Genomic DNA, 24,615 nt, shown 5'->3' on the forward strand with positions numbered 1-24,615 from the left:
CTACCCTGGTTAGAGACAAGTTAAACAACTAAATGAAGGAACGTGATCACTTGATTGTTATTTGAAGCCATCTTGGTACTGATGGAAGTACCTCATTAGCTTACAAATGTAAGCTCATTTGAGCTTACAGATACTGCCCTCAGCTTTAAGCAAAAGGGCAAAGTAGCCTGGAGTTGGAGTGACTTCCTCTGCATGTAGGGAGCCGGGGGAAACGATGGCTGCATCCTTCCAGCATGTGGGTCCATCCCCAGAGGTGGAGGAGGGACAGAGAAAGGGAGGGATACGCGCATCAGGCATGCCCTTCCTCCCTGGCCCTCTTAGGGCAAGTTAAGCTTGGACTAGGCAGCAACAGAGAATGGCTGCATCCCCACTCACCAGGAGTAGGTAGCGGTCCCCACACACCAGGGAGGAAGCTGCAGCTACTGGAACATCCATGGGACTCTCTGGACTAGAGCAGAGCCTCAAGTGGCTGATTCAGAGCCATGTGAATGGAGTGGTTCTGATAGGAAGGGAGTTAGGTTCTTCTTTAATCAACAAGCGTCATGGCGAGACTGTCAAGAGCATGAGGTAAGACAAGTTCAAATCCTGCTTCACCTCAGATAGCCTGTGACTGGGCTCAGCACCTTCTCTGTGCATTTGTTTGCTCATCTGGAAAGTCAGAACCTTAGATCTGTAGCCTCTTTGGGGAACAATTAGATTGTCCCTGCCAGGTCCTTAGAAGAAGACCCCCACACGCATGCCACTGTATTTAGCCAGAGAGAGTGGCCACTGGGGAGAATCTTAACTCTGTGTCTGGCTGTTCTTGATCCAGCACTGTTGGTTTCTTGTTGTTACTGAAGTGTAGTTACATGTCCAAAGGCTGTTGTCTCCCTGTACTTGTGTTCTTCTTTACCAATGTATTGAAATAGGACACTAGTATGAAAGTCTATGTGTAGAGCCTACCTCTCTCCTGCACTGGTGCCACTGGGCTCACATTGGTCCTTGTTGGTGCCAAGATAAACCTATCTCTGCCCTCCAGGGCTGGCCTAGAGATGTTCTCTCCTCCCCTTTACCTCTCACAAAGAATGCAAGTCTTGGTCTTTGGAGCCGGTCAGGACTCATGTGAATGAATGTCCCCAGACTGTGGCCAGGTGGCTTGCCCTCACCAAGTCTGCCTCATTTTTGCTTTCTGTAAGTTTTTCTGACCTTAGTAAGAAAGAGGACAGTCTGTAGTGTAGTATCTTGCAACTACTTATTGTCAGATGAACAAAATACCATAGTTCTGGAATTTGCAATTTCCCTTTTGATATAGGAAAAACATGATGTAAGTAGACATAGTACCAGTTAGAATATTAATATGAAAATTATATACATACTCCTTTCAATTTCTCCTTTTCCCTGTGAGATCCACAACGAAGCTTAAAAATGCAAATTTAACCCACAATATTTGCTTCCAATTTCCATTCATGTCAAAGGGCACTGACTTTCTAACGCCTCCCATTTATGACTCTTTCTGAAGTACTTGAATTCTAAATTAAAGCTTCAGATTTTTATATGTCAGTGCTAATGTCAAAATTGTTTCCTACTTGATTCTTTGGATTTGTCGTTTTACAAAAATATATAAACAGTCTGACAGGCACTCCTTGCAAAAATCTTTGAGCTGATTATCTTGTGAGGAACGACAAATAAACACAAATCTCTGGAGATTTAAAAGAAAATGACTGCTGCCAGCTAAAGCCACTGAATAAGTAAATGCACCTGGGATCCATGTAAGACTGATACAGACGCTCTCTCCCTCGGAGGAGAAAGTCTTTTCCTTCCAGAATTTAACACACAGATCTTCAAAACTTCTTGTTTCCCCCAGTTCAGTAGCTGAAATCAATCCCCCTGGTAGATTACCAGTATCAGATCTGTTGACTCTCCTTGTTTTAATACCAAAATATGTTCTTCTTCACAAAGCAATCACAGGAAAGGCCCATTCAGTGCTCTGACCCTATTTCTTAGGATGTTTAAGGGGCTGTGGGTTTGAGGCATCTTGAAGGTGCCCAGCAGAGTGGCTGATGGGTGGACGGTGGAGGTCTCTGCTGGGCTCTCTCATCCACCTCTTCCTTTCTCTTCCTCATCCTCCAGGAACAGCATCGCTGCCTCTGCTGTGTGTGTCTTCAACCTGAGTGCCATCTCTCAGGCCTTCAATGGGCCCTTCAAGTACCAGGAGAACTCGCGCTCGGCCTGGCTGCCTTATCCCAATCCCAACCCCAACTTCCAGGTAAGCTCAGGGGATCAGGGTATTCTGGAAAGTCCCTATGCAGAATTTAAAGCTTTCTTTGGAGATTGAGACACTGAAACCTGGGTGCATGCATTGTGCAGCTGCAGTTCTCCTGGGCTCTTGAACACAGCCCTACAATATACTTGGCTGATGAAAACAGACCAGTCCTTTTGTCAACTATGGCGCCTGGACCAAAAAGGGCCTTTTGTTGAGTTGTGACGCCTGATGGTGAACTGAAAAAGGCCAGCCTTCTGCAGTGGGCTAAGAATCTGGGCTTCAATGACTACTAATGATGAGATTCTATGTTCCCAGGATTGCTGGTCCCTAATGAATGATTTTCCAAAGAATAGGGCCAAGGGCACAAAGCATTGGAGATGCACAAACAGAATTAGAGTTCTAATTGGTAGATATGGCAAGGCTTCCTGCAGGGAGGGCAGAATGCAGTTGTGGCAGATGGAGAATTGAAGCAGAGCTGAGGGTCATCCACCCTCCGATGACAAAATTCCAGTGTTCTAGCTGTAAGGGACTCAAAATCACCTTGTCTCAGCATCCAGAAGAAGCTGAGACTCAAAGATGAACCTACTTACATTTGAAGAGTCAGCAAGTGTATACATCTTCTTGGGCTGCTGTAACAAAAGGGAAAATCTTTGGGTGGCTCTTAAACAGTTGATAATTCTCTCACAGTTCTGGAAGAAATATGTGTGAGGTTATTTAAACAGGTTATTTGTAATGACCACCTTGTCATTGTGTCCTCCTATGCATGGAAGGAAAAATAAAATATCTCTGCTCTCTTTTCTTCCTTTATAAAGTCACCATTCCAGGGAACTAGAGCACCCACCTTATGACCACATTTAACACTAATTACTTCCTGAAGACCGATCTCTGAATACAGCATTTAGGTAGGACACAAAAATAGAATCTATAAAAGCAGTCTCCTTCCCTACAAGCCTTCTTTGCTGCCAACACATCTATACCCACCACTGGTGCAGTGGTGATAATTTTCAGAACCCTCAAGTTCTGATGCTTGTGCTAGATGCTTTACATATGAATCAACAACAAACTGACAGCAGTGCATTACGGGCAAGATTGCACCTCACACAGAGAAGTCCACTGAACTTCAGGACAGATGGGTTGAGACCACCACCTTCACCCTCAAATACGAAGTCCCCACCAATCCAACACAATGACTCCTAGTAACCATCATTATCCAGCAGGAAGACCGCTCCTCCGAATTCTGTTTAAAAGATTTGGCAAGTGTCATTGGATTATAATTGAGGGTTTCTTTGGCTTGTTTTAAATGTCTTTTGAAAGAGTAAGGGATTGAAATAACATGAAAGTTTTACATGTTACCTACCTTTGCCACTTTGCTTGACAAAACATTGGCCCATTTCTCATTTGTACTTTCTCCATTAAGATGAGGGAAGAAATGATGCAAACACATATGAATGTCAGTATAATTCCACTGCACATTATTTACTTCCTCATGTATTTGGCACCCTTGGGAATACTCTATTTGGTGTGAATGTATACTTTGTCTTCGTTAAACAATAAAATATATCATTCCTTTTCAGAAAACCCCTTGTAAAATTAGGAAGGTTAAACTATTAATGATGTTTCTTGTATTGGGATTCATTATTCTATTCTATTGCAGGAGTTTACAATGAGTGAAATGATCTTTCCTACCTCCATGCAGAGGATAATATAACTTTTAGTTCATTCATCTCAATGTAATTTTAGCACTAGCACATCCTCATTTTCTGGGGCTCCCAGTGTCATACTGAAGGAGGTGTTTTGGTTTGTTTGGAGGTGGTGGGTTGTTGGGTTTGGGGCATTTAATGGAGGAAGCAGGTCTGTACTGCATAACAAACAAGATATGCAGAAAGGTTGTATGTGGGCATGCACTTCAGGCAGGAAACTTCTTCTTTAGATGAGTTAGTCTGCCTTTGATGGATTTAAAACTTGGGGAGAACTAAACTTACAACTTATGGTGCTTGTCTGTGTAATTCCTATACAGACACATATTTTCCTTTGTAGTTTCCTCTGTATTTAATAGCTATATTGGCATAGGCATGCTGACTGACCTCCACGAACTCATCTAGGAACAGCACAGTATGGGAATTCATTTTGCACCAAGGATCTCTCCGTCAAAAATGCATAAAAGTCTTGATTTTGCAATGACCCACAGTGAAAATGGCTTAGCATCTTTGTATTCTTGATTTTCCTATTGACATTTAGAATTTCATGTAGCATTAATAGCAAAAGTACGCAAATCTCAATTGAAAGCAATGAAAAAATGACAGAAAGCTACCTTTACATGTGGAACTTGAAACCTAGAATGTTTCGTGGGTGCTGTGTAAGTATCTGTGTGAGCAGACATTTTAGTCCCAAGTCATACAGTCATTGAGCTTTATACGAACATCCCCAGCCACTAAAAAATATTGTCCAGACCCAGTTTCACAACAAAGGGGAGGCTGCCAACCAGAAATAAATCCTCTCGGATAGGAAAACAAAACAAAAGGGCTGCCCTGGAGGAGCTAATGCAGAAATGCATCTGTACGCATAGGAGTATCTATAAACGTATCTATAGCCTCAGGAGTCCTTCATACGAAGTGCATGTTGGCAGAGAGATGGAGGGAACAGGGAAGTGAAACAGGTGCCATGGAAACCGCCTGGTAAGGTGAGATCCGGTTTTGCCAGTGTGGTTGGACAGGATAAGCCTGCAGATCGGAGGATCATAGTTCGAAGCTAGCTGGGGCAAGAAAGTCATGAGACTCTAATCTCCAATTAGCCATCAAAACCCCAGAAGTAGAACTGTGGCTCAAGTGGTAGAATACCATCCAGTTCCTGAGCTCAACCAACCCCGGCTCCCCCAACACACTTCATAAAATAATTACCTTCTTATTTGAAACAGTGTTGGTATGACAACCATGTTGGTAAGCCTTGTGAGGGCAAAGGCTATACTTTTTCCATTTTTATTGTTTTCCTGTTGCACAGGATCCTCAGGGTTCTACAAAGTGCACACACAGAAACTGTACATTATAGGCACAAGTGGAGAGTTCACAGTTCTGCAAGAGCTTGGTGAGTTGTTTGTTGGCCAATAAATACATCCTATAAACTGGAATAATTTCAAAATCCTGGGAACAGAATCTCCAGATGGGGTACTTATCATAGACTGGTATCAGACATGAAGAAATGATAAAGAATATTTCTAATGTCTTTCTTGGCCTTATAGGCAGATACCTTTAGAGGGACATGGGCCTCAGGAATAAATAAGAGTATTAGATGTTCTTGCCAGGCACTACCAGTTCCAGACTGCTCTCAGTTCAGATTCCTTGAGGGAAGTGGGAGATTTTTGCCTTCGTGTTTTCAGAGTGCCAAAGTTTTAAAAATACCATGTGCACCAAATAATACATGTGTGCAAACTTTGACCGATGACAAACACAAATCTAAGCTAGTGCTCACCTGCACAGATATCACCCGAGCCCAGTGGAGGGCTTGCGGAAATGGAACTAGGTAAATCGTGAGGATGGGGGGGGTGTTGGTCAACATGGAAGAGACTGATGAGAGGGGGTGATGCTGATCAAGATGCACTATACTCACAAACTGACATGAGGAAACCTCTTTGGACAGCTACTTAAGGACAATTAGAAACTGCCAATAGGCAATGTCACCATGCTCCAAGGATTGTTAAATATTATTACATAAAATCTTCTTGTGCAACCTCTCCCTGCCTCCCTTCCCCCCCAGGCATGTATGTTCACACACAGACTCTGTTCCTTCTTTGTCCACTCACCATTTCCATGTGTGCTCTTCAGCTCCGTGGGCCATGGGTTTGCTGGCCTGCTTTAAGACAAATGTATTTAGAATTTGCCATTGGTTGGAAGACGTCTCCGTGCCAGGTGCTTCATCTTGTTCTTTGGCATCTACCGTGACTTTCATTTATAAATTATTTCCACTGTCCTCACATCACCACTGAGAATGGAGCAGAGTAATTTTCCCAGCAACTTCACAGACAGAAGACAGAGGCAGAAAACCAACCTACTGAGATGATGTGGCCCTAGAGTCACATCTGAGCTATGAAGGTCATCTGAGGCAGGTTTGAGCCTTTGCGTGAACTCACACAGTCTCCTCATATGATGCCCTGCATGCCTGCCCTGGTGTGGTTTCAATGTATGAAATCCATTTAGTTCCAAGATTCCCTAACTCTTTGATGGGCCTATCACTTTATGGCATGCAGTATTTTATCAAATGCCACAAAAAAATTACTATTCGTTTAAAAAAGCATTGTCCCTCTGTACTCTCGTTAGAAATAACGTACGGATACTTAAAAGTGGTCCTTAGTGCCTTGCTCTTAGACATGGCTGCTGTTGTGGATTGTCACTTCATTGCTATGACAAGTCAAATAGAGTAAAATCTCTGTACGTAAATCTTTTGACACTACTTGTAGTTACCCATTTAGGTTAAATTCCTAAAAGAAGTACCAGTGATAGAGATCGGTAAGTTCCGAATACTTGTTTTCCAGGAAAAGTATGGTAATGTGCATTTGTTCAGCTAAATGCTACGTCCATTTTAGTCAACTTTTTAATTATTGCTAAGTGCACAGTTTGAAAGAATCATTTTAATATACCCTTACAAACATGGCTTGGAATTCTTGTCTTCTGGCTTTATACAATTTTGTGATATTAGCCAGCTATCTGTCTAACTTATTGCAAGTTTTCTTAGATATATATTTGTCTTGATATGCATATTGTTGGTAATCTGCATTGTATCACTTCTTAAATCCCTTTTCTACTGTTTGCAGTGAAGTTAATCTCTCAGATATCCTGTTACTTCTTTGATATAAATAATATCCTACCATTTAAAAAAGCCTTTCTCCATGTTAAAAAAAAAATCATGTACTCTTGTACCTCTAATCTCTTACAAAACTAAGTATTAAAAATGGCATGTTGTAATTGGTGGTGTCATGAAGGATGGCCTCCGACTTACCTGAAGTTCTGTTGAGGGTCAGTCACTTATGTGTAGCAGGATTTAAAATCTGTATTAAAAATGAGAAAGATAGGTGGTAATTGTCTGATTCTGTGCTGGCCTCCAGAGTGCCGTACTTCCTCTCTTACTTTCTTTGAACCTTGGCTTTGCCAGAAACTGTCATACATAACACCTGCTGACCTCTTGTAGCACAGCCCTGAGTTTAATTCTCAGCAATTTTCAGGCCTGATTACTCCTTCTTGGTCCCAGCTTCTACCGCATGATGTTTTTCTACTTGAAAATTGAGCCCTTCTGGCTTCTTCCTTGGTTCTTCTTTCTTCTCCTTTCTTCCTTGCCACTCTCTTCTCACTCCTCCCTCTGCTCTTCTTTGTTACTTTGTCTTATCTTCTTTTCTCATTTTAGATGTATACATTGTTTCCTAGATCTAACGATGCTTTTTTATTTCTTCTAGCAGAGACTATAAGCACAGAGTCAAGCTTTTATAGTTAAATTATGTGATAGCACATCATGTATAGATAGAATATAGCTTAAAATATAACTTCTGTTGTCATGGGATAGATGTTTGCTTACAAACCTACAGCTGCAATAGGACAACTAGTGAATCTGTGTTATGTGTGGGATTGCTTCATTTCCAGCATGAGACTGCTTTGTCAGACATGTATCATAGTATGCTTTAACCAGACAGCTCCCAAGAGAGCCAACAGACAATGAAGAGTAAAGTCAGTAACAACATCCACCATACATTAAAACCCCTGATCAGATGATAGTGGAGTTGAGAGCTTCCTCACACGTGGCGTGTTCACCTGTATGTTGGGAAGACCTGAGAGGCGGGAGGTCAGGGCAAACGAAGACGTAGAGAGCTTTCGCATTGACTCACATGTTCAGCTTAACCCAGTTTGCAGTCACCCTCCAGCTGGGCTGGCTGCATTAGTGGTGGCGTGGTTCCGGTAACACAGCCTGTCTTTCTTTGCAGTGTGGCACCGTGGACCAGGGCCTGTACGTGAACTTGACAGAAAGAAACCTACAGGATGCTCAGAAATTCCTTCTGATGCACGAGGTGGTGCAGCCAGTGACACCAGCGCCCGCCTTCATGGAAGACAACAGCCGCTTCTCGCACGTGGCCGTGGACGTGGTGCAGGGCAGAGACACCCTCATCCACATCATCTATCTGGCCACAGGTAGGGGCCTCTATTTCCTCCAGGCAGCTGGCTTCCATCTTCTTATCTGAGGCCTTAACTTCTAATCGTTCCGTTGAAATCTCCGTGTTGAGTGTGTCTCGCCTCCCAGTCACCAGCACCCAGGATGCTGGCTTCACCTTGTCTTCCTTGGTGCGTCGTTTTTAAAATCCTAATTTCACTCTTTTCTTGGACTGTATCAGTCATGATTTGTATCTGAGAGAGAATGCCTTCTGCTTTAGCTACTGCTTCTCAGCCACTCATAGAAAGTATCTTCTTGGCAAGACCCCTCTAATTTAGGTCACTCAAGACAACAGAACGCTTTGCTTCAGTCTATTGCTGGGTGAGGTATTTTACTGAAATTGTCATGGTTAGTTCTGATTGTTGTAAAAGATATGCTCACAGCAAACTATTCCTGCTTTATGAAAACATTTGCGGAATATAGTTTGGAGCATAAATAGCACAATATTTATAGCCAACGTAGAGAGCAATGTATGTTAAATGGATAATAAACTATTCAGATCCCCAAATCGGTTTAGTGTCGATGGCACACATAGCCTAGGACCTGGGCAGTCCCCAGATAGTTACTGGTGTCTCTCCATCCCAACTCTTGTTCCAGCAGCTTCTATGATTTTTACTTTCTCACAATGCATAATTTCCTTTCTTACTGCTATGGTCAAAAATATATCTTTTTTCTGACAAAATATTCTTTTATTTATTGTTTTCTTTTAATTTACTATCTTTGAATATTTTAGTATGTTTAAGTTTTATTTATATATTATCTTGAAGTGTCAATTCAACATGTCAGCTTGTGGGTTCAGTTCATCTTGATCAGTGTCACCCCTTCCATCCTTCTCCTCCATCTCTCCCAACCCCACCCATCCCTTCAGTTTGCTGGTTCCATTTTTCACCCACGTACTTTGGTTATGGTAACTGTATTTGCTCACCTAGATCTTTTCTTGATACAAGCTCGCAGTTCATATTAATATTCGTCAGCACATTTTGCTCATGAAGTTGCATTGTTGAATTTTCACTGTCTGTGCAGTCCATGTGAAGCACTGAGTGGATGACGGGCAGCCTGGCACCATTCTGCTCTGCCAGGCTCACACTCAGAGCATGGGCAGATAACGGACCAACTTGTAACTAATATGTATCAGCAGTAGGGTGATGTGGAGATGTTGCAGGGGATGGAAAGAGGAGAATGGAATGGCAGATCACAGGCTGGATCCTAGGCTTGATTGGCAAGGTTCCACTCTGCCAGTGCCTGGTGGTTAAGCTGAGCCTGGAGGAAACAGTGCATTCTGAAATAGGCTGGGCTGGTGATGAGGACAGATGTGGCCTTTGGATGGGTAGGTGAGATGGATCGGGCCGCTACTGCCTGGGAAGGCCACTCGTGTCTGGGATGAGAGGGGTTTCCGTCATGTGGAGAGTTCGTGGAAACATCTTGTAGCTGAAGCTACAAGATGAAGGTGTCGGTGAAGGAGAGAGAGGATGAGCAGGTGTGTGTACGGATGGCAGGGGAAGTCAAGGAGGGCATTTTTATTCACCTTGTTTAACTGGTTTAGGAAAGAAAAAGGAATTACCATTGAACTGTATGGCTCAACAGACTGCAGATAGTGGCTGTGCTTTTTTTCCCCCTGTCACTTTTGTCCATAGTGTTCATCATAAATGATCAGGATAGTATCACAGGGAATAGGGCTCTCTCCTTGAACGTTTGGAGGAAGGCGAGCTCTTCACCAGCTCCTTGGCGGTGGGGGATGGTGAGGGTTATGTTACTGATCATCACTGCTAGGTCCGCCAGAGCAGTTCTCTACCCCAGCCTTCTGACCTCTTCCCACCTGAGAGAGTGTGGAGGTGATGTCTGTCTTCCTTGTGCTTGTAGTGATCTATAGTGAGCTCTGCTAAGGCCTAGTACAACTCTTCCATTTTAACCTCAGTGAGATCCTTCATCATTGCTGGTTGCTAATTTTACAAGAATGCTACCCAGAGAGAGTTTAATGACAGCCTAAATCGCTCAGCATTCTGGAGTCTAGGTCCGACATTAAGGGGCAGATTGTGTTATCTCCCGTGAGAACTTCTTCCTGACTTGGGGACAGCCATCCATTTGTTCCATTGTTGGGTCCCTTGAGGTTTTCCCTAAACCATTGAGAGACCTAATTACCTCCAGCTCCAATCCTCTTAGGACCTTGTCTTCAACACATAAATGGGAGAGGAGTGCACAAAGAATGCTATTTAAGCCTTCCCTGAAGGTAAAATACCTGCAGATGTTTATTATAAATAGTGTTTGAACAGAATCAAGTACAAACATCAACTTAGACAAATGATGGATCTGGGATGAAATTGTAGTCAGTATCAGTTGCTTTGAATGGCAGCTTCTAGAAGCTTGCTGGCGGAAGTTTCCCTTAAATGGTCCCATGGGCAGCTGCTGTTTGCTAGCCCTGTCCGCGCTGGGCGCCCCAGGCACACCTCATTGTGCTGTTCTGTGCTTTATTACGCCCCATAGATAGTGGAGATTTTCCAAATTAATGCTTTATGGCAATCCAGTCTTTAACAATCTATCAACAGTATTTTCTAACAGATCAGATGACTGTTAGCATTTCATATTAACAAACGGTTGAGTGAGTGGTGTGTTGCTGAAGATAAATGCTATTGTGTATTTAGCAGACACAATATAATGTAAATATAACGTTTATTAACAATGAGAAACCAAAAACTTCCCATGATTTGTGTCTGGACCTTAACTCCCCCTGACATCTCCAAGGTACACCTTCTAGTAAGGACATTAATTCAGGCTTCAGGGCACAGAGATCACAAGCTGTCTGAGCCCCTCCCCATCTGATGATCAGATGGCAGTCGTCACATACCGTGTCATTCAGGAGATACATCGTAATGAGATGCGACTAATTCTTCCACTGACCTGATGTCTTGCTTTTATTTTAACCTGGTACCCATTTAAAAGTTGAGTCTTGATGTAAATTGAGATAGTGCTTGTTCCAATCCCAGGTTGGCCTGCTGGATGAAGATGCAGTATGTAGAAACATAGAGCTCCCCTGTAGACTCTTATTTTAATAGTCAGGTTGTTCCCCTCCAGTGGAGGAAGTTGTGTCAGATGTTACCTTCTGGCAGGAAACAAGCAGGGAATCCCGGGGTTCCCCAGTGAGCCTGACCCGATAGGCACATGCTGCCCTCCGGGAATCCTGAGGTTCCCCAGTGAGCCTGACCCGATAGGCACATGCTGCCCTCCGCTTCCAGGCAGTGTTTAAGCTCGTTTCGACTGGCTTGACAATTCCAGCTTTGAGACCTGGGTAAATTAGAAACTTTATGTCCCACTGACTTGTGATGTGTTCATTTCACTCTTGCAACACAGCATTTAATGCATTTGGAAGGAAATATCTTTCTTTCCAAAATGTAATTTAAAATAAAATTTCCTTTTAATAGATATTATTTTTCAATGATGTGGCACATCATCTTCTTGATTTCCCTTTATTTCTGAAGCAATGAAATGTAAAAATGGATTATGAGAAAGAAATCCCAATAACGCCAGTCTCTTTCATTTAACCCTTCAAAGAGCTGGGTGAAGCCTGACACTTTGCAAGATAAAGATAAAACATTTGGACTTTGGGGATTCACAGGCTGATTATCTAGTTGCTGTTGTTGTTTTTATTTATATCGTACTTGACTGGACTTGTATGAAAGCAGACTAAGGACATTCTTTCTCGGTCAGGAAAGTAGGTATGGCATACACAGCCCAGCTGATACCTGCTGCCTTTATCCTGGAATTAATAACTACCCAGGGCACGAGGCACGGTTCACTCCACCTAGCCAGTGAAGGGAGGCTGGGGGACTTTATGCCTCAGAGATTTCCTGTGGGCTTTCAGAACACTGGTTTAGGGATCAGGGTGTATTCACGCACCTTCATTTTACTCGAGGGATAGTAGAGTGCTTGCCAGTAGCCAGCTGAAGAGCTGGTTTCTTCTTAGTTTCCAGTACTGTCAGAAGGTCCAGGTGAAGGGCTGGGAGGGTGGCTTGGTGGTAAAGTGCTCACCTAGCATGCCTGAAGCCCTGGGTTTGATTCCTCAGTACCACATACCCAGACAAAGCCAGAAGTGGCGCTGTGGTTCAAGTGGTAGAGTGCTAGCCTTGAGCAAAAAGCAGGGACAGTGCCCAGGCCCAAAGCTCAAGCTCCAGGACTGGCAAAAGAAAAAAAAAAAGAAGAAGAAGAAGGTGCAGGTGAAGAGCCCCTGAGTGCTGGTGACCCTCCCGTCCGGTGGGGTTTTCCTCTCTGCTACCTACTGAGACCACCTTTCCCGGGAATATTCTAGACCCATTTCTTACTGCATCCATGCTTCTCTCCTGTTGGACATCCAGCCAGCCCTAGGCCTATTTCCTGGGTCCTGACTAAGCAGACACGTTGAAATTCATTTCTTTGAAATCTCAGGTGGTCAAATGGCAAATGGGAACTCTTTTAGAATGCTGGTGATGGACTCCAAAGTACAATTATCTGCTGGGATCTTCTCTACAAAGACGAATTTAAAGTCATGTTGCCCAATCGGTGTTGGGGATCCTCTCTGCACTTGTCTATCATTCTTACTCCTCTTGCCTCTGTGACAGTGCTTTGGTGGCTGTACCTGTCTCCTCTGTCATAATGGTCCTTGGCCATGGTGATCTTCATTCTATGTTCCAGTCCCCTAGAAATCCCATTTGGTCTCACAGTTTCTCCTGTACCTTCTAGCATGAGCTGTGTGTGTCTGTGTGTTTTGTGTGTGTGTGTGTGTGTGTGTGTGTGTGTGTGTGTGTGTGTTAGCATTGTTTAAATTCTCGTGTGCCCAAAATTATTTTGATCTTAAGGTTACCTAACTTTCTATTGTAACAATAGTTGCACAGCTAAGAATAAGTTACAAGTCAAAAAGACAATTTATACAGGCTCCAGTTAGCTTACACATGTAATCTAGCTACTCAGGAAGTTGAGATCTGAGGATCTTGGTTCAAAGCCAGCCCAGACAGGAAGGTCCCTGAGACTCTGATCTCCACTTAACCACCAGAAAACTGGAAGTGGCACTGTGAATCAAAGTGGGAGAGCACTTGCCTTGAAATAGCACCCAGGCCCAGAGTTCAAGCCCCATGACTGACCCCCAAAAAAGTCAATTTACAGTGTGAAAATTACAATATAGTTATTTTTTAAAGAATGCTATCCCTTGATTGAATTGTCATAGTTTTAATAATATATCTTTAGAGAAGATTATTCATAAACATTTATATAAAAATACCAGAAGCTAAAGGAAAGGAAAGGAAAGGATGCACAGATACAAATGCACTCACAAATGAAAAGAAAGTGACTGCGTTTAGATTTCAATTTGTAAAACGTGTTTAGCTCATAATGAGCATGGTAGAATATGGCTGTAATCTCAACTTCCAGAAGGTGGAGGTAGGATTGCATGTTCAAGACAATTCAAACCTGGGCCAAAAAAGTATCAAGACCCTGTCTTAGAAATAAAATATCAAAACAAAAAACTGGGGCAGGGAAGCTTAAGTGGAACAGTGCATCCTAAACTTGAACAAGGCTTTGGGTTCAATACACTCAGCATTTCTTCTATACCCTCCCTCCAAAAAATACAGATACACAGGTAGATAAAAGATAGACAAATGGGGAGAGAGTATCTACTCATAGGTAATGGGGATGATTAAATTGACTGGGAGCTTGTGACAAGTTTTGACAACTGTATGGTCTTCTCTAACCCCACTCTTCAAGTAGATTGTGCCTTGGAATGAAATATGTCTAACACTCTGAGAATATAGAGTATGCCCAGGACAAAGAGAACCTGAGTTTTTAGGGTTTAAAAAAATAGATTGAAGAACACTTCACAAGAGGGAACAAAGTACATCTGCTACAAATTTACTTTGCTTTAAAAAGAGAACATGAATAAAATAAGTCTTCAAGGTTGAGATAAAAGATGCAAAGTAGGATGAAAAGTAAGCCCACAGAGGTAAGCGGATAAATAGAAGATAAAAGCAACTCTTTATTGAGAAGGGAATAGTTTAGAAACATCATGGGAATAGAAGCAAAGCTAAAAATGAACAGAGTAAATGTTTGAGAAATTTGTATTACTGGAAAATATTTTATATGGGAGTGGTCTCCACACATAAGGCAGGGAATGTCATTGAGCCAGAGGACCCAATGAAGGGAGCTGATAAATTGTCTCCCAAAAGAAGACAATTTTTAAGGAAAAGTTCCATGAGATTAAATAAAGATTTAAATCTGCAGATACCATATTTAAACAATATTAGGGGAATATTATTGAGAGTAAAGGGACACTAGGTGTAGGCAGGTTAAATTTTCAGGATAAAGAATGACACAGCATTTGGGGAGCAAAGCATCTACAAATAGAAAATTTTCTGATGGCTTCAAATTTCTCTGCAGCTGATTATGTTCATGAAAAGGTCTAACAATTCTAAGAAAAGAAACTGATGTAAGTATATTATACAAGGATTATTTATACTTATTATACCACACACACACACACACACACACACACACACACACACACACACACACACACACACACACACATAGTTATATTAATCCAAGAACAAAGCAGGCATGCAGGTACTTGCCTAAATGAAAATGTCAAGCAATACAAAACCATAGATCTCTTTAGAAATAGGAAGCATGACTAGTAAGTGGCTAAGTTCTGTCAAAGAAAGATAAAACATGAAAATATGGAATACCAGATAAATGATAAATTTAAAATAGAGTGTAATAAAGTATGACGTGGGAATATTAGTGTAGGCTAATCCTTCCAAAATAAACATACACTGAAACATTAGAAATATATCTGTGATAACAATTGTACAAACCAGAAAGTCTTACTCTTGAAAAAAATATCAGTGCTAGATACATATGAGGCAATATCTAGAATAAACAGAGAATTAAAAAAAATAAACCCCCACAAAAACAAAACCCAATAATCCGATTAATAAGTAGGCTAATGATTTAAAGAGAGTCTTCTCAGAAGAAGTAAAAATGGCCAATAGACTCATGGCAAAATGTTCAACATCCTTGACCATAAAGGAAAGTGCAAGTCAAAACAACATTGAGATTTTGCCTCATCCCACTTAGAATGGCCATTCTCAAGAAAACAAAGGGTAGCAGATGCTAACAAGGATGCGTTCAAAAGGGAACCCTAATACAGTGTTGGTAGGGATATAAACTTGTTCAACCACTCTAGAAAGCAGTATAGAGGCTCCTCAAAAATTGAAAATAGCTGGTAGCTTATGCCTATAATCCTAAGTACTCAAGAGGCTGAGATCTAAGGAATGTGGTTCAAAGCCAGCCTGGGCAGGAAAGTCTATGAGACTTTTATGTCCAATCAACCACCAGAAAACCAGAAGTGATGCTGTGGCTCAAATGATAGAGCGCTAGCCTTGAGCTGAAGAGCTGAGGCCCAGGGGCCCAGGCCCACAATTCAAGCCCCACAACTGACAGATAGATAGATAGATAGATAGATAGATAGATAGATAGATAGATAGATAGATAGATAGAGCTACTCTATGACCCAGAAAATCCATTCTGGGGCATTTGTCTAAATGATTATAAACTAGGGTACAGTAAAGCCACCAGTACAACCAGGTTCATTGCAGTACTATTCACCATAGCCAAGGCATGAATCAGCCCAGATGCCTCTCACTGGACAAATGGATCATGAAAATGTGGCATATATACACAATGAAATTCTGTGCTTCCATCAGAAAGAAGGACATGGCCCCATTCATAAGGAAATGGAAAGACTTGAAAAAAATAAGTAAGCTACACCCAAAGAAACATAGGCTGCATGGTTTCTTTCATTTGTAATAATTAGAAAGTGCCTATAAATCTACAAGAAACCCTAATCTAGAGTAAAAGACAAAAAAATTACTCTTGGACATCATAAATTAAGCAAGACTCTAAACATTCGCACAGTGAGACCAAAGGAGGATATTCTTAGGAGAGGATCACAAGGACTCAATAGCATATGATTAGATTAAATGATGCTTATCAAAATGAACTCTAAAAATGGAAACAAGAGGATTTTTACTTTATTTTTGTGGGTTTTTTTCTGTTTTTTCCTTTTGTCACTGATTTTTGTACCCTTTGTCTTGTATATAAGTTTATTTGATTTGGGGAGTTGAGGAAATGGCGGGACAGCAGGTGAACTAATCCAACAGTGATACTCACTAGACACTATGTTGGAAATGAACTGTACAACCTGGAGGGTGGGGAGGATAGTTGGGAAGGGAAACCTGGGAGAAAATGAGGAAGGTTTTGACATTGTTCAAAAGAAATGTACTTCACACCTAACCTATATAACTCTAACCCCTCTGTAGACCACCTTTATAATAAAAAAAGAAACTTCCAGATGTTACAAATCATCCAGAAGTTTTGACATACAATTTAAAGTCCTGAGATTAAAAAAAAAGATACACTGCAGTTTTTAATCCCCATGTCTTAGGATGTGGCCTTCTTTGGAAATAGGCTCTTTGATGATGTGATCATTTGAGGAGAGGTGAGGTCATATTGGAGTAGGGTTGACCCTTAATCCAGTATAACCACAGGTTTTATGTGAAGAAAGCATGGAGATCAGACCATGTGACAACCTAGGCAAAGACTGGAGAGATAGGGCAACAAGCCGAGAACCCTAGGAACAAAGAGCTACCGCCAGTGTGAGGATGAGATGGGGAATGGTTCTCCACACTACCTCAGTGGTGCATGGCCTGTGCACACTTCGTTTCCGTCTTGGAAAATACAGAACAGTGAGAGGGTAAATTCCTGATGCTTGAACTCTTCCAGAAGGTGCTGTTGCACAACAGCATTCTCAGACACTAATACGTTCATGTGACCGTTCCTACTTTATACCTGGTCTTACAACTAAATGTCTCTTGTCTCTTGTCTTCATCTCTATTCAGTTCCCTCATCTCCATAAACAAAATTATTTTTTCAGTATTAATTTATATCAGGCCCAATTAAAAATGAAAAGCTTACTGTTGAAAACAGTGTAATCTATGCTGAGCCATTGAAAAGTGCCATATAAACAGCCAATTGTTCTGATTAAATGTAGGAACCTTCGCTTTTCTTGTGTTTTAACAGGTTTTTTTAAAGCATGTTTTTTGTGCAATTTTAGTAGCTTAAGAGTAGTTTCTTAGCCACAAAATAACACGAAGTTCCAAGCTATGAATTCATAGTTATTCCAATTTGTTCTAAATGGAAGTCAGTTTCCATCTGTGCGGAACAGGCAGCTTTTCCATTTTCTTTCTGATTTGCTTTCTCCCTCTCTGCCTTTGTGTCTCAGGCACACTGAAGGCAGATGAACTGCAATGCTCAGCCTGCAAATGATCAAGATCATGGAAAGTTGGCCTGCCTACTAACAATGTTGATCTTTGGATAACAACCCCCAAAGGACACATTGTTTCTTCTTACGTTTTTTTCCCCAAGGATGCTCCTTTATTGGGTAGAAGGTGATAGAGCTTTGGTACAATAGAATGCTGTCCCAAAATTTAGGATTCACCCACCTTCTATGAGAATGTAGTCAGTATGTTCTTTTTATTTTTTTATTTTTATTTATTTTTATTGTGAAAATACTGTACAGAGGGGTTACAATTACATGGGCAAGATAATGAGTACATTTCTTATCAAGCATTGTAGCCCACCTGTAACCTTATTTAAACGACTTGTTTTTCCCCTTCCCCTCCACAAATTATACCGACATCAAATACAGTGAAAGCAGAGGTTACACTGTGGGGGAGGGACATACAAAGCAACAAAGAAATAATCTTATAAATGCGTTAGAAACAATCGCATGAAAGAAAAAAATGAGAATACATATCTTAGGGTTCATTTCCCTAACATCACCTTATCTGACCTTTTCTACTTGACTCAGACATATACTAGATATTGCAAATAAGGGAAACCATGGGACCTATGTTTCTTTGGGCCTGGCTTACTTCACTTAATATAATTTTTTCCAAGCCTTTCCATTTCCTAACAAATGGGGAAACATCATTCTTTCTGATGGAGACATAGAATTCCATTGTGTATATATACCACATTTTCTTGATCCATTCATCCACTGAGGGGCATCTGGGTTGGTTCCATATCTTAGCTATGGTAAATAATGCTGCAATAAACAGTTGTGCTGGTAGCTTTAGTTGGTCTTGTTTGTAAACATTTGGGTAAATGCCCAAAAGTGGGATTGCTGGGTCATAGGGGAGCTCTATGTGGAGTCTTTTGAGGAACCTCCATATTACTTTCCAAAGTGGTTGAACAAGTTTACACTCCCACCAACAATGCAGTAAGATTCCCTTCTGTCCACATCCCCTCCAGCATCTGTTGTTATTAGAATTCTTGATTTTTGCCATTCTAACTGTGGTGAGGTTGTATCTTAATGATGTTTTGATTTGCATTTCTTTTCTGGCTATGGAAGTTGAGCATTTCTTCATGTGTCTATTGGCCATCCTTCTTTCCTCTTCAGAGAAGTTTCTCTTTAAGTCTTTAGCCTACTTATTTATTTGGCAGTTGTTTCTTTGAGGATTTGTTGTTGGGGACTTTAATTTTTTGAGTTCCAAGTATATTTTAGATATGAGACCCTTGTCCGTTGTATGGCTAGTGAAGATCTTTTCCTAATCCATGGGCTTTCTATTGATCTTGCTAGCTATGTCCTTTGCCATGCAGAAGCTCTGCAATTTCATGCAATCCCATTTGTCCAACCTTTCTTTGATTTGTTGTGTTTCTGGGTCTCTATTAAGAAAATTTCGGCCTGTGCCAAGGAGACCTAGGGTTTCTCCTATTCCATCCTGTAATGTTTTCAGAGTATCTGCTTTGACTCTGAGTCTTTGATCCATTTGGAGTTGATTCTGGTGCAGGGTGATATATAAGGATCTAGCTTTAGTTTTCTACAAGTGGTTAACCAATTTTGCCAGTACCATTTACTGAAGAGGCTGTCTTTCTTCCATTCTATTTTTTTAGCTCCCTTATCGAAGATTAGATGGCTATAGGTCTTTAGGTTCATTTCTGGGTTTTCAATTCTATTCCATTGGTCCTGAGGTCTGTTCTTGTGCCAGTACCAAGCTGTTTTGATTACTATGGCTTTGTAGTAGAGTTTGAAATTTGGTATTGCTATTCCTCCAGCTGCGTTCTTTCCATTGAGGAGCGTTTTTGCTTTTATTGTTCCATATGAATTTTTGGAATGCCTCTTCTATTTCCTTGAAGAATGAGGTTGGAATTTTGATAGATATTGCATTGAATTTGTAGATAGCCTTGGGAAGTATTGCCATTTTCACGATGTTGATCTTTCCAATCCAGGAACATGGGAGTTTTTGCCATTTTCTAAGTTCTGTTTTGATTTCCTATTTCAAGTATTTAAAGTTTTCATCATAGAGGTCCTTTGCTTCTTTGGTTAAGTTAATTCCTAGGTATTTTATTTTTTGTGGGACTATTACAAATGGAGTTGCTTTCCTAATTTCAGCCACACTTTTCTCATTGTTGGCATACAGAAAAGCCATTGGTTTTGGGGGGTTAATTTTATACCCTGCTACTTTGCCAAACTTTTGAATCAGCTTGAGTAATTTGGGAGTGGAGTCTATGATTCTTTAAATACAAGATCATGTCATCTGCAAAGAGGGAGAGTTTTACTTCTTTTTTCCCTATTTGGATCCCCTTTATGTTTGCATCTTGTCTTATTGCTGTAGGTAGGCAATCTAATACTAGATTGAAGAGAAGTGGAGAGAGTGGACATCCTTGTCTTGTTCCTGAGTTAAGAGGAAATGGCTTCAGTTTTTCACCATTAAGTATAATGCTGGCTGTAGGTTTGTCATATACAAACATTTGACAAGATCCAACACCCCTTTATGATGAAGGTTTTGGAAAAATTAGGAATCCATGGAACATTCCTCAATACAATAAAGTATGTTCTTTTTATTTGTAAGTATTTTCCATGGATTTTTGTTTTACTTTTTGTGTTTCTGTGTACAACAGCATAGACTTTATAATACAGGTCCAGCATTGACATTGACATGAAGTCTCATTTTCATGGCTGTTTTTCTTTTTTAAAATATTTTTATTATCTTTAAATAGTTGTACAAAGGAGTTGCCATTGGACAAAGTAGTGTATGGATACAGTGCATCTTGACCATTAGTGCAGTTAGTGTGTTCTTGTTTCTTTGTGAGATGATGCTGAGCAGGTGCCTGGGTGGCCCTGTTCTGCTTGGTCAAAATCTCTCCCTCCACAGAAGAGCATCCCAACTTTTTTCTATGTGAAAACTTCCTAAGGGAGCGCTAAAGTACAGCACCACTTATTGAGGTCCCCAATTTTACAATATATTTAGAAGTTGTTTATGATCATTCAATGAGAGTTTTTTAATCAATGCAGGAAAAACTATGTTTAAACACAAATAATAAGGCTCTCAGTTGGGTTTTTTCCTTCATTTTCTCCACAATGAGCAGTTATCAACTTCACAGGACAAGAACATTATTTTTACAGTTCTGTTGCTATATGAAAGTTGATTTTATTAGTTTTGAATTGGCTGGCTTCACTTTCCAAAACATCTGACTTACCTTCATACATAGTCTAATGGAGTGGCGTTCTACTGCTATGTTTATGTATTCCACAACTGGAACTAAACTAACAGTTACAAAAATTAGTGCTTAGAGGAAAAAAATCATAGTGCTTAGAAACAGGCACCAGAAATTTCCCACTTGCTGGAGAATCAAATACAATGTGTGACCTGTGACCTGTGAGATTTGTTTTCCTCATGAACAGTGTTAAGTTTCTCACAGAGTTCTTGTGCTGTTAGAATGAGTTAACAAAAATCCACAGAACTCTTCATGACTTGCAAGCCAGAGGGATACTTTCAGGAGCCCACCTAGAGGAAGGCCCAGCTTGGCTTCCCCCGGGGCAGTCCATACCCATGGATGCTCACAGAGGGGCTGGAGACTGAAGAGAAACCCGAGGTCTCCATACCATTGTTCCTATTCACTGTGCAGAGACAAACACCTCAACTATCAGTGAAGACAAAAGTCAGGGCACCACTTTTCAGAAAATCCATAAGGATTCAAGGATCCTTCCTCCACGGAGAAGCCCTGCCAACACTGAGAAGTAGGTCAGGAACATAGCATTCCTGCCTGGGAACTTCAGGGAAAGTGCAGTATAGTTGCTTGTCACGAGCCCTGACTTTTTGCCTTACAGCTGCAATTAGGAGAAAATTTCAAATGACTCACTGACTCCAGTGACCCATCTTGTCCTTCTTCTCAGACTTCACTTTGTGTAATGTGCACTCTGAACTCACTTCTCCAAATTAGAGAGGTTCCAAGGACACAGGAACCATTTGTAACTTTCCTGCTCTTCTCATTCTTACAAAATGGCATATTTGTATAAAATAGAGTTAAATAAATAAACAATAAACAAACAAATTAATCATCCTCACTGAGTAGACATTAACAATTGCAGTATCCAACTTCACATATGTGGTTTATTTTCTCATCATTGGAACAGTCCACTCACGTTAAAACCCAGCCCTGGGAAGCCAGTTCTTCTTTAGAATGATTACTTCATCATTCTGCTCAATGTGAACTAGGTTCTTTTGGTGTGAGGGAATCTCTGGGTACTAAGTGAAGAGGCACATTCTGAGGATAGGAGTGTCTGATGTGCATTTCCTGATTCACTTTCTTTTTTTCCTTTTCCTTTTTCTTTTTCTTTTTTTGTCGGTCGTGGGGCTTGAACTCTGGGTTTGGGTGCTGTCCTTGTGTTCTTCAGCTCAAGGCAAGCGCTCTACCACTTGAGCTACAGTGCCGCTTTCAGTTTTCTGGTGGTTTATTGGAGATAAGAGTTTCACGAACTTTCCTGCTCCGGCTGGCTTTGGACCGTGATCCTCAGATCTCAGCCTCCTGAGTAGCTAGGATTACAGGCATGAGCCACCGGCACCCAGCTCCTATTCACTTTCTGGAGAAGCATCTGACGGTCTGACAGAACACTAGTTCCCTAGATCCGAAGGCACTCTGTGTTTTCTATGGTACCTTAAATCACTGCTGAAAGAATTATGTTGCTAACAGCCTCCCTTTCAAGAGGTGAGAGACTACATACACCCTGTGGTTATCTGAGAGCAAATAACCAGTTTTTCTTCAGTGAAGATTCAATTTGTTCCCACATCATAAGAGAATCAAATTATTCCTCATTTCATGGTACTAAGAATTTGGTTTGCTGATTCAACAGTTTAGAGACCAAGTGGGCCAGTTGATAGCAATTACACATTCCCTTAGTGTCCAACAGCAGTTGGAAGTGAAGGTTCTGTTCACTCTCCTCCCAAAGGGATTACCAAACTCATCCAGTGGATTCATGCAGGTTGACATAAACCCCAGAGGTTGATTGTCTCTCAGAGGAATCCTCCATTTCTCACAGTGGTCCCCTAAATAAAGAGATGTCAGCGGGAGCGCCCCCTGGATCAGACATGCAGTAACCTCACGACCAATCAAAAGGAGTCTGATTTCATATTTCAGGTCAAGAGAAGACACATCCTGGTCACCCTTTGAATGGGGTGTTGTTTGCAGCATAAATCTTTCTATAATGGTTCAATGTACTACATAGGACATGGTAACAAGGACTTCCCAATAGGCTCCTTGGATTCTTCCTTGGCGCAAGGCAAAGTGGAACCTATCCAGCCATATCTCCCAAATTTCCTGTGGAATCCTTTATGCCTTGATTTGGAATGTGTGCTGTTTTCAGGTTTAAGCACATCGTGTCATCTTTATTAGCTCATATGCATATCGCCCCTGAGTGGCAATGATGACCAGCCATTACAAGCATATTTAAGGCTTGACTTGACATAATTGAATTCTGAAGCAGACAAGAGTAGGGTCCTCAGAGAGACTAAAAAGGAGAAATGCATGAAGAGATATTGCTAAGGAAGGTGTTATGGATGGGCTTCCCTCCAGAAATTTTTACTTAACAGAATGAGTGGAGGAAAAAAAAAATCTCATTACTTCTTTTCAAGTCATCTTTCACAGAGGAGTAGGGGATAGGGGATGCCTGAGTTGATAGAGCTGGGGAGAGAGTGTTGAGGAGTAGGGAGGAAGGAAGGTGTAACTGCTAATGCACTTCCCTGCCACCAGGGACAAATAGCATCTCCACATTTTGCTGTCAAATCTGCTGCCAGTGACTGCCTGATGCATTTCCTTCCACCGGGATGTCTGCTAAGCTGCTAAGCTTGCAGCTGCCGCTATTGACAGCACTCAAGTCTAGCACCAAGCCTGCCTCGGATGTGGAGAAAACAACGTGTATCACTTACATAGGTGTCAGCATCAGAGCTTCTTTTCATTTCATTGTTTCGGGATAGCACAATTCCACAGTGAGATGCAAGAAACTATACGATTATTTATTGGTTCATAATATTTTACACTAGATAGAGACATCCACAACTGTGTTACTTAAATGTGACTTTTCTTGGCTTATAAATAGAACTGTATTTACCAAAACACCCTCTGGAGGTTCATAGTAAAGGACAACACAATTCTCTTAGTGTGAAAATAAAATGAAGCCTTGAGCTGCAATCTCAGAACACATGCTGTCTCACTTATCTTTGCAGAAACTGAGAACAAGACATTTGGCAATACAACTTCCTACAGAAGTACCCAGACAACCCTACCTAACCAAAACTTGATAAAGTCTCAGTATCAGTGGATCCATCCAAGTTCACATATGGAAATCTCATCCTTGATGTGAGGAGATGGGGCTTTTGGGAGGGGATTTGACCATGAGGACAGACCCCGGTGAATGAGAATAGGGCACTTACAAAAAAGACAGCAGAAAGGCCCTCCCACCCTCCCATCACAGCAGGACATAGTGCTGTACAAGCACCAGATTCTTCTGAGCCACCATCCATAAGAAATAATGTCTGCTATCTTATAAGCTATCCAGTCTATGGTATTTTGTTACAGCAACTCCAAAGTACTAAGAGAATCCTAAAGCTGATTTTGTTGTTGCTGTTGGTTGTGGGGCTTGAACTCTGGGCCTGAGCGCTGTCCCTCAGCTCTTCAGCTCAAGGCTAGCACTCTTCCATTTGAGCTACAGCGCCACTTCTGGTTTTCTGTTGGTTTATTGGAGATAAGAGTTTCATGGACTTTCCTGCCAGGGCTGGCTTTGAACCTTGATCCTCAGATCTCAGCCTCTTGAGTAGCTAGGATTACAG

At 41.3% G+C, this 24,615-nt stretch overlaps 1 protein-coding gene across 1 annotated transcript in view; it reads left to right on the forward strand.

The window, feature by feature from the left end:
• The window catches only part of Sema5a (semaphorin 5A), a 313,257-nt gene that overhangs the window by 204,992 nt on the left and 83,650 nt on the right, over positions 1-24,615 (forward strand). The window contains exons 9-10 of the mRNA XM_042695214.1: positions 2,110-2,245; positions 8,205-8,409. Of these exons, the coding sequence (XP_042551148.1) occupies positions 2,110-2,245; positions 8,205-8,409 (341 nt within the window). The remainder of the gene's footprint in view (positions 1-2,109; positions 2,246-8,204; positions 8,410-24,615) is intronic.

Source organism: Dipodomys spectabilis, unplaced genomic scaffold, assembly GCF_019054845.1.
Source record: "Dipodomys spectabilis isolate Male_0828 unplaced genomic scaffold, ASM1905484v1 ptg000179l, whole genome shotgun sequence".
NCBI lineage: Eukaryota > Metazoa > Chordata > Mammalia > Rodentia > Heteromyidae > Dipodomys > Dipodomys spectabilis.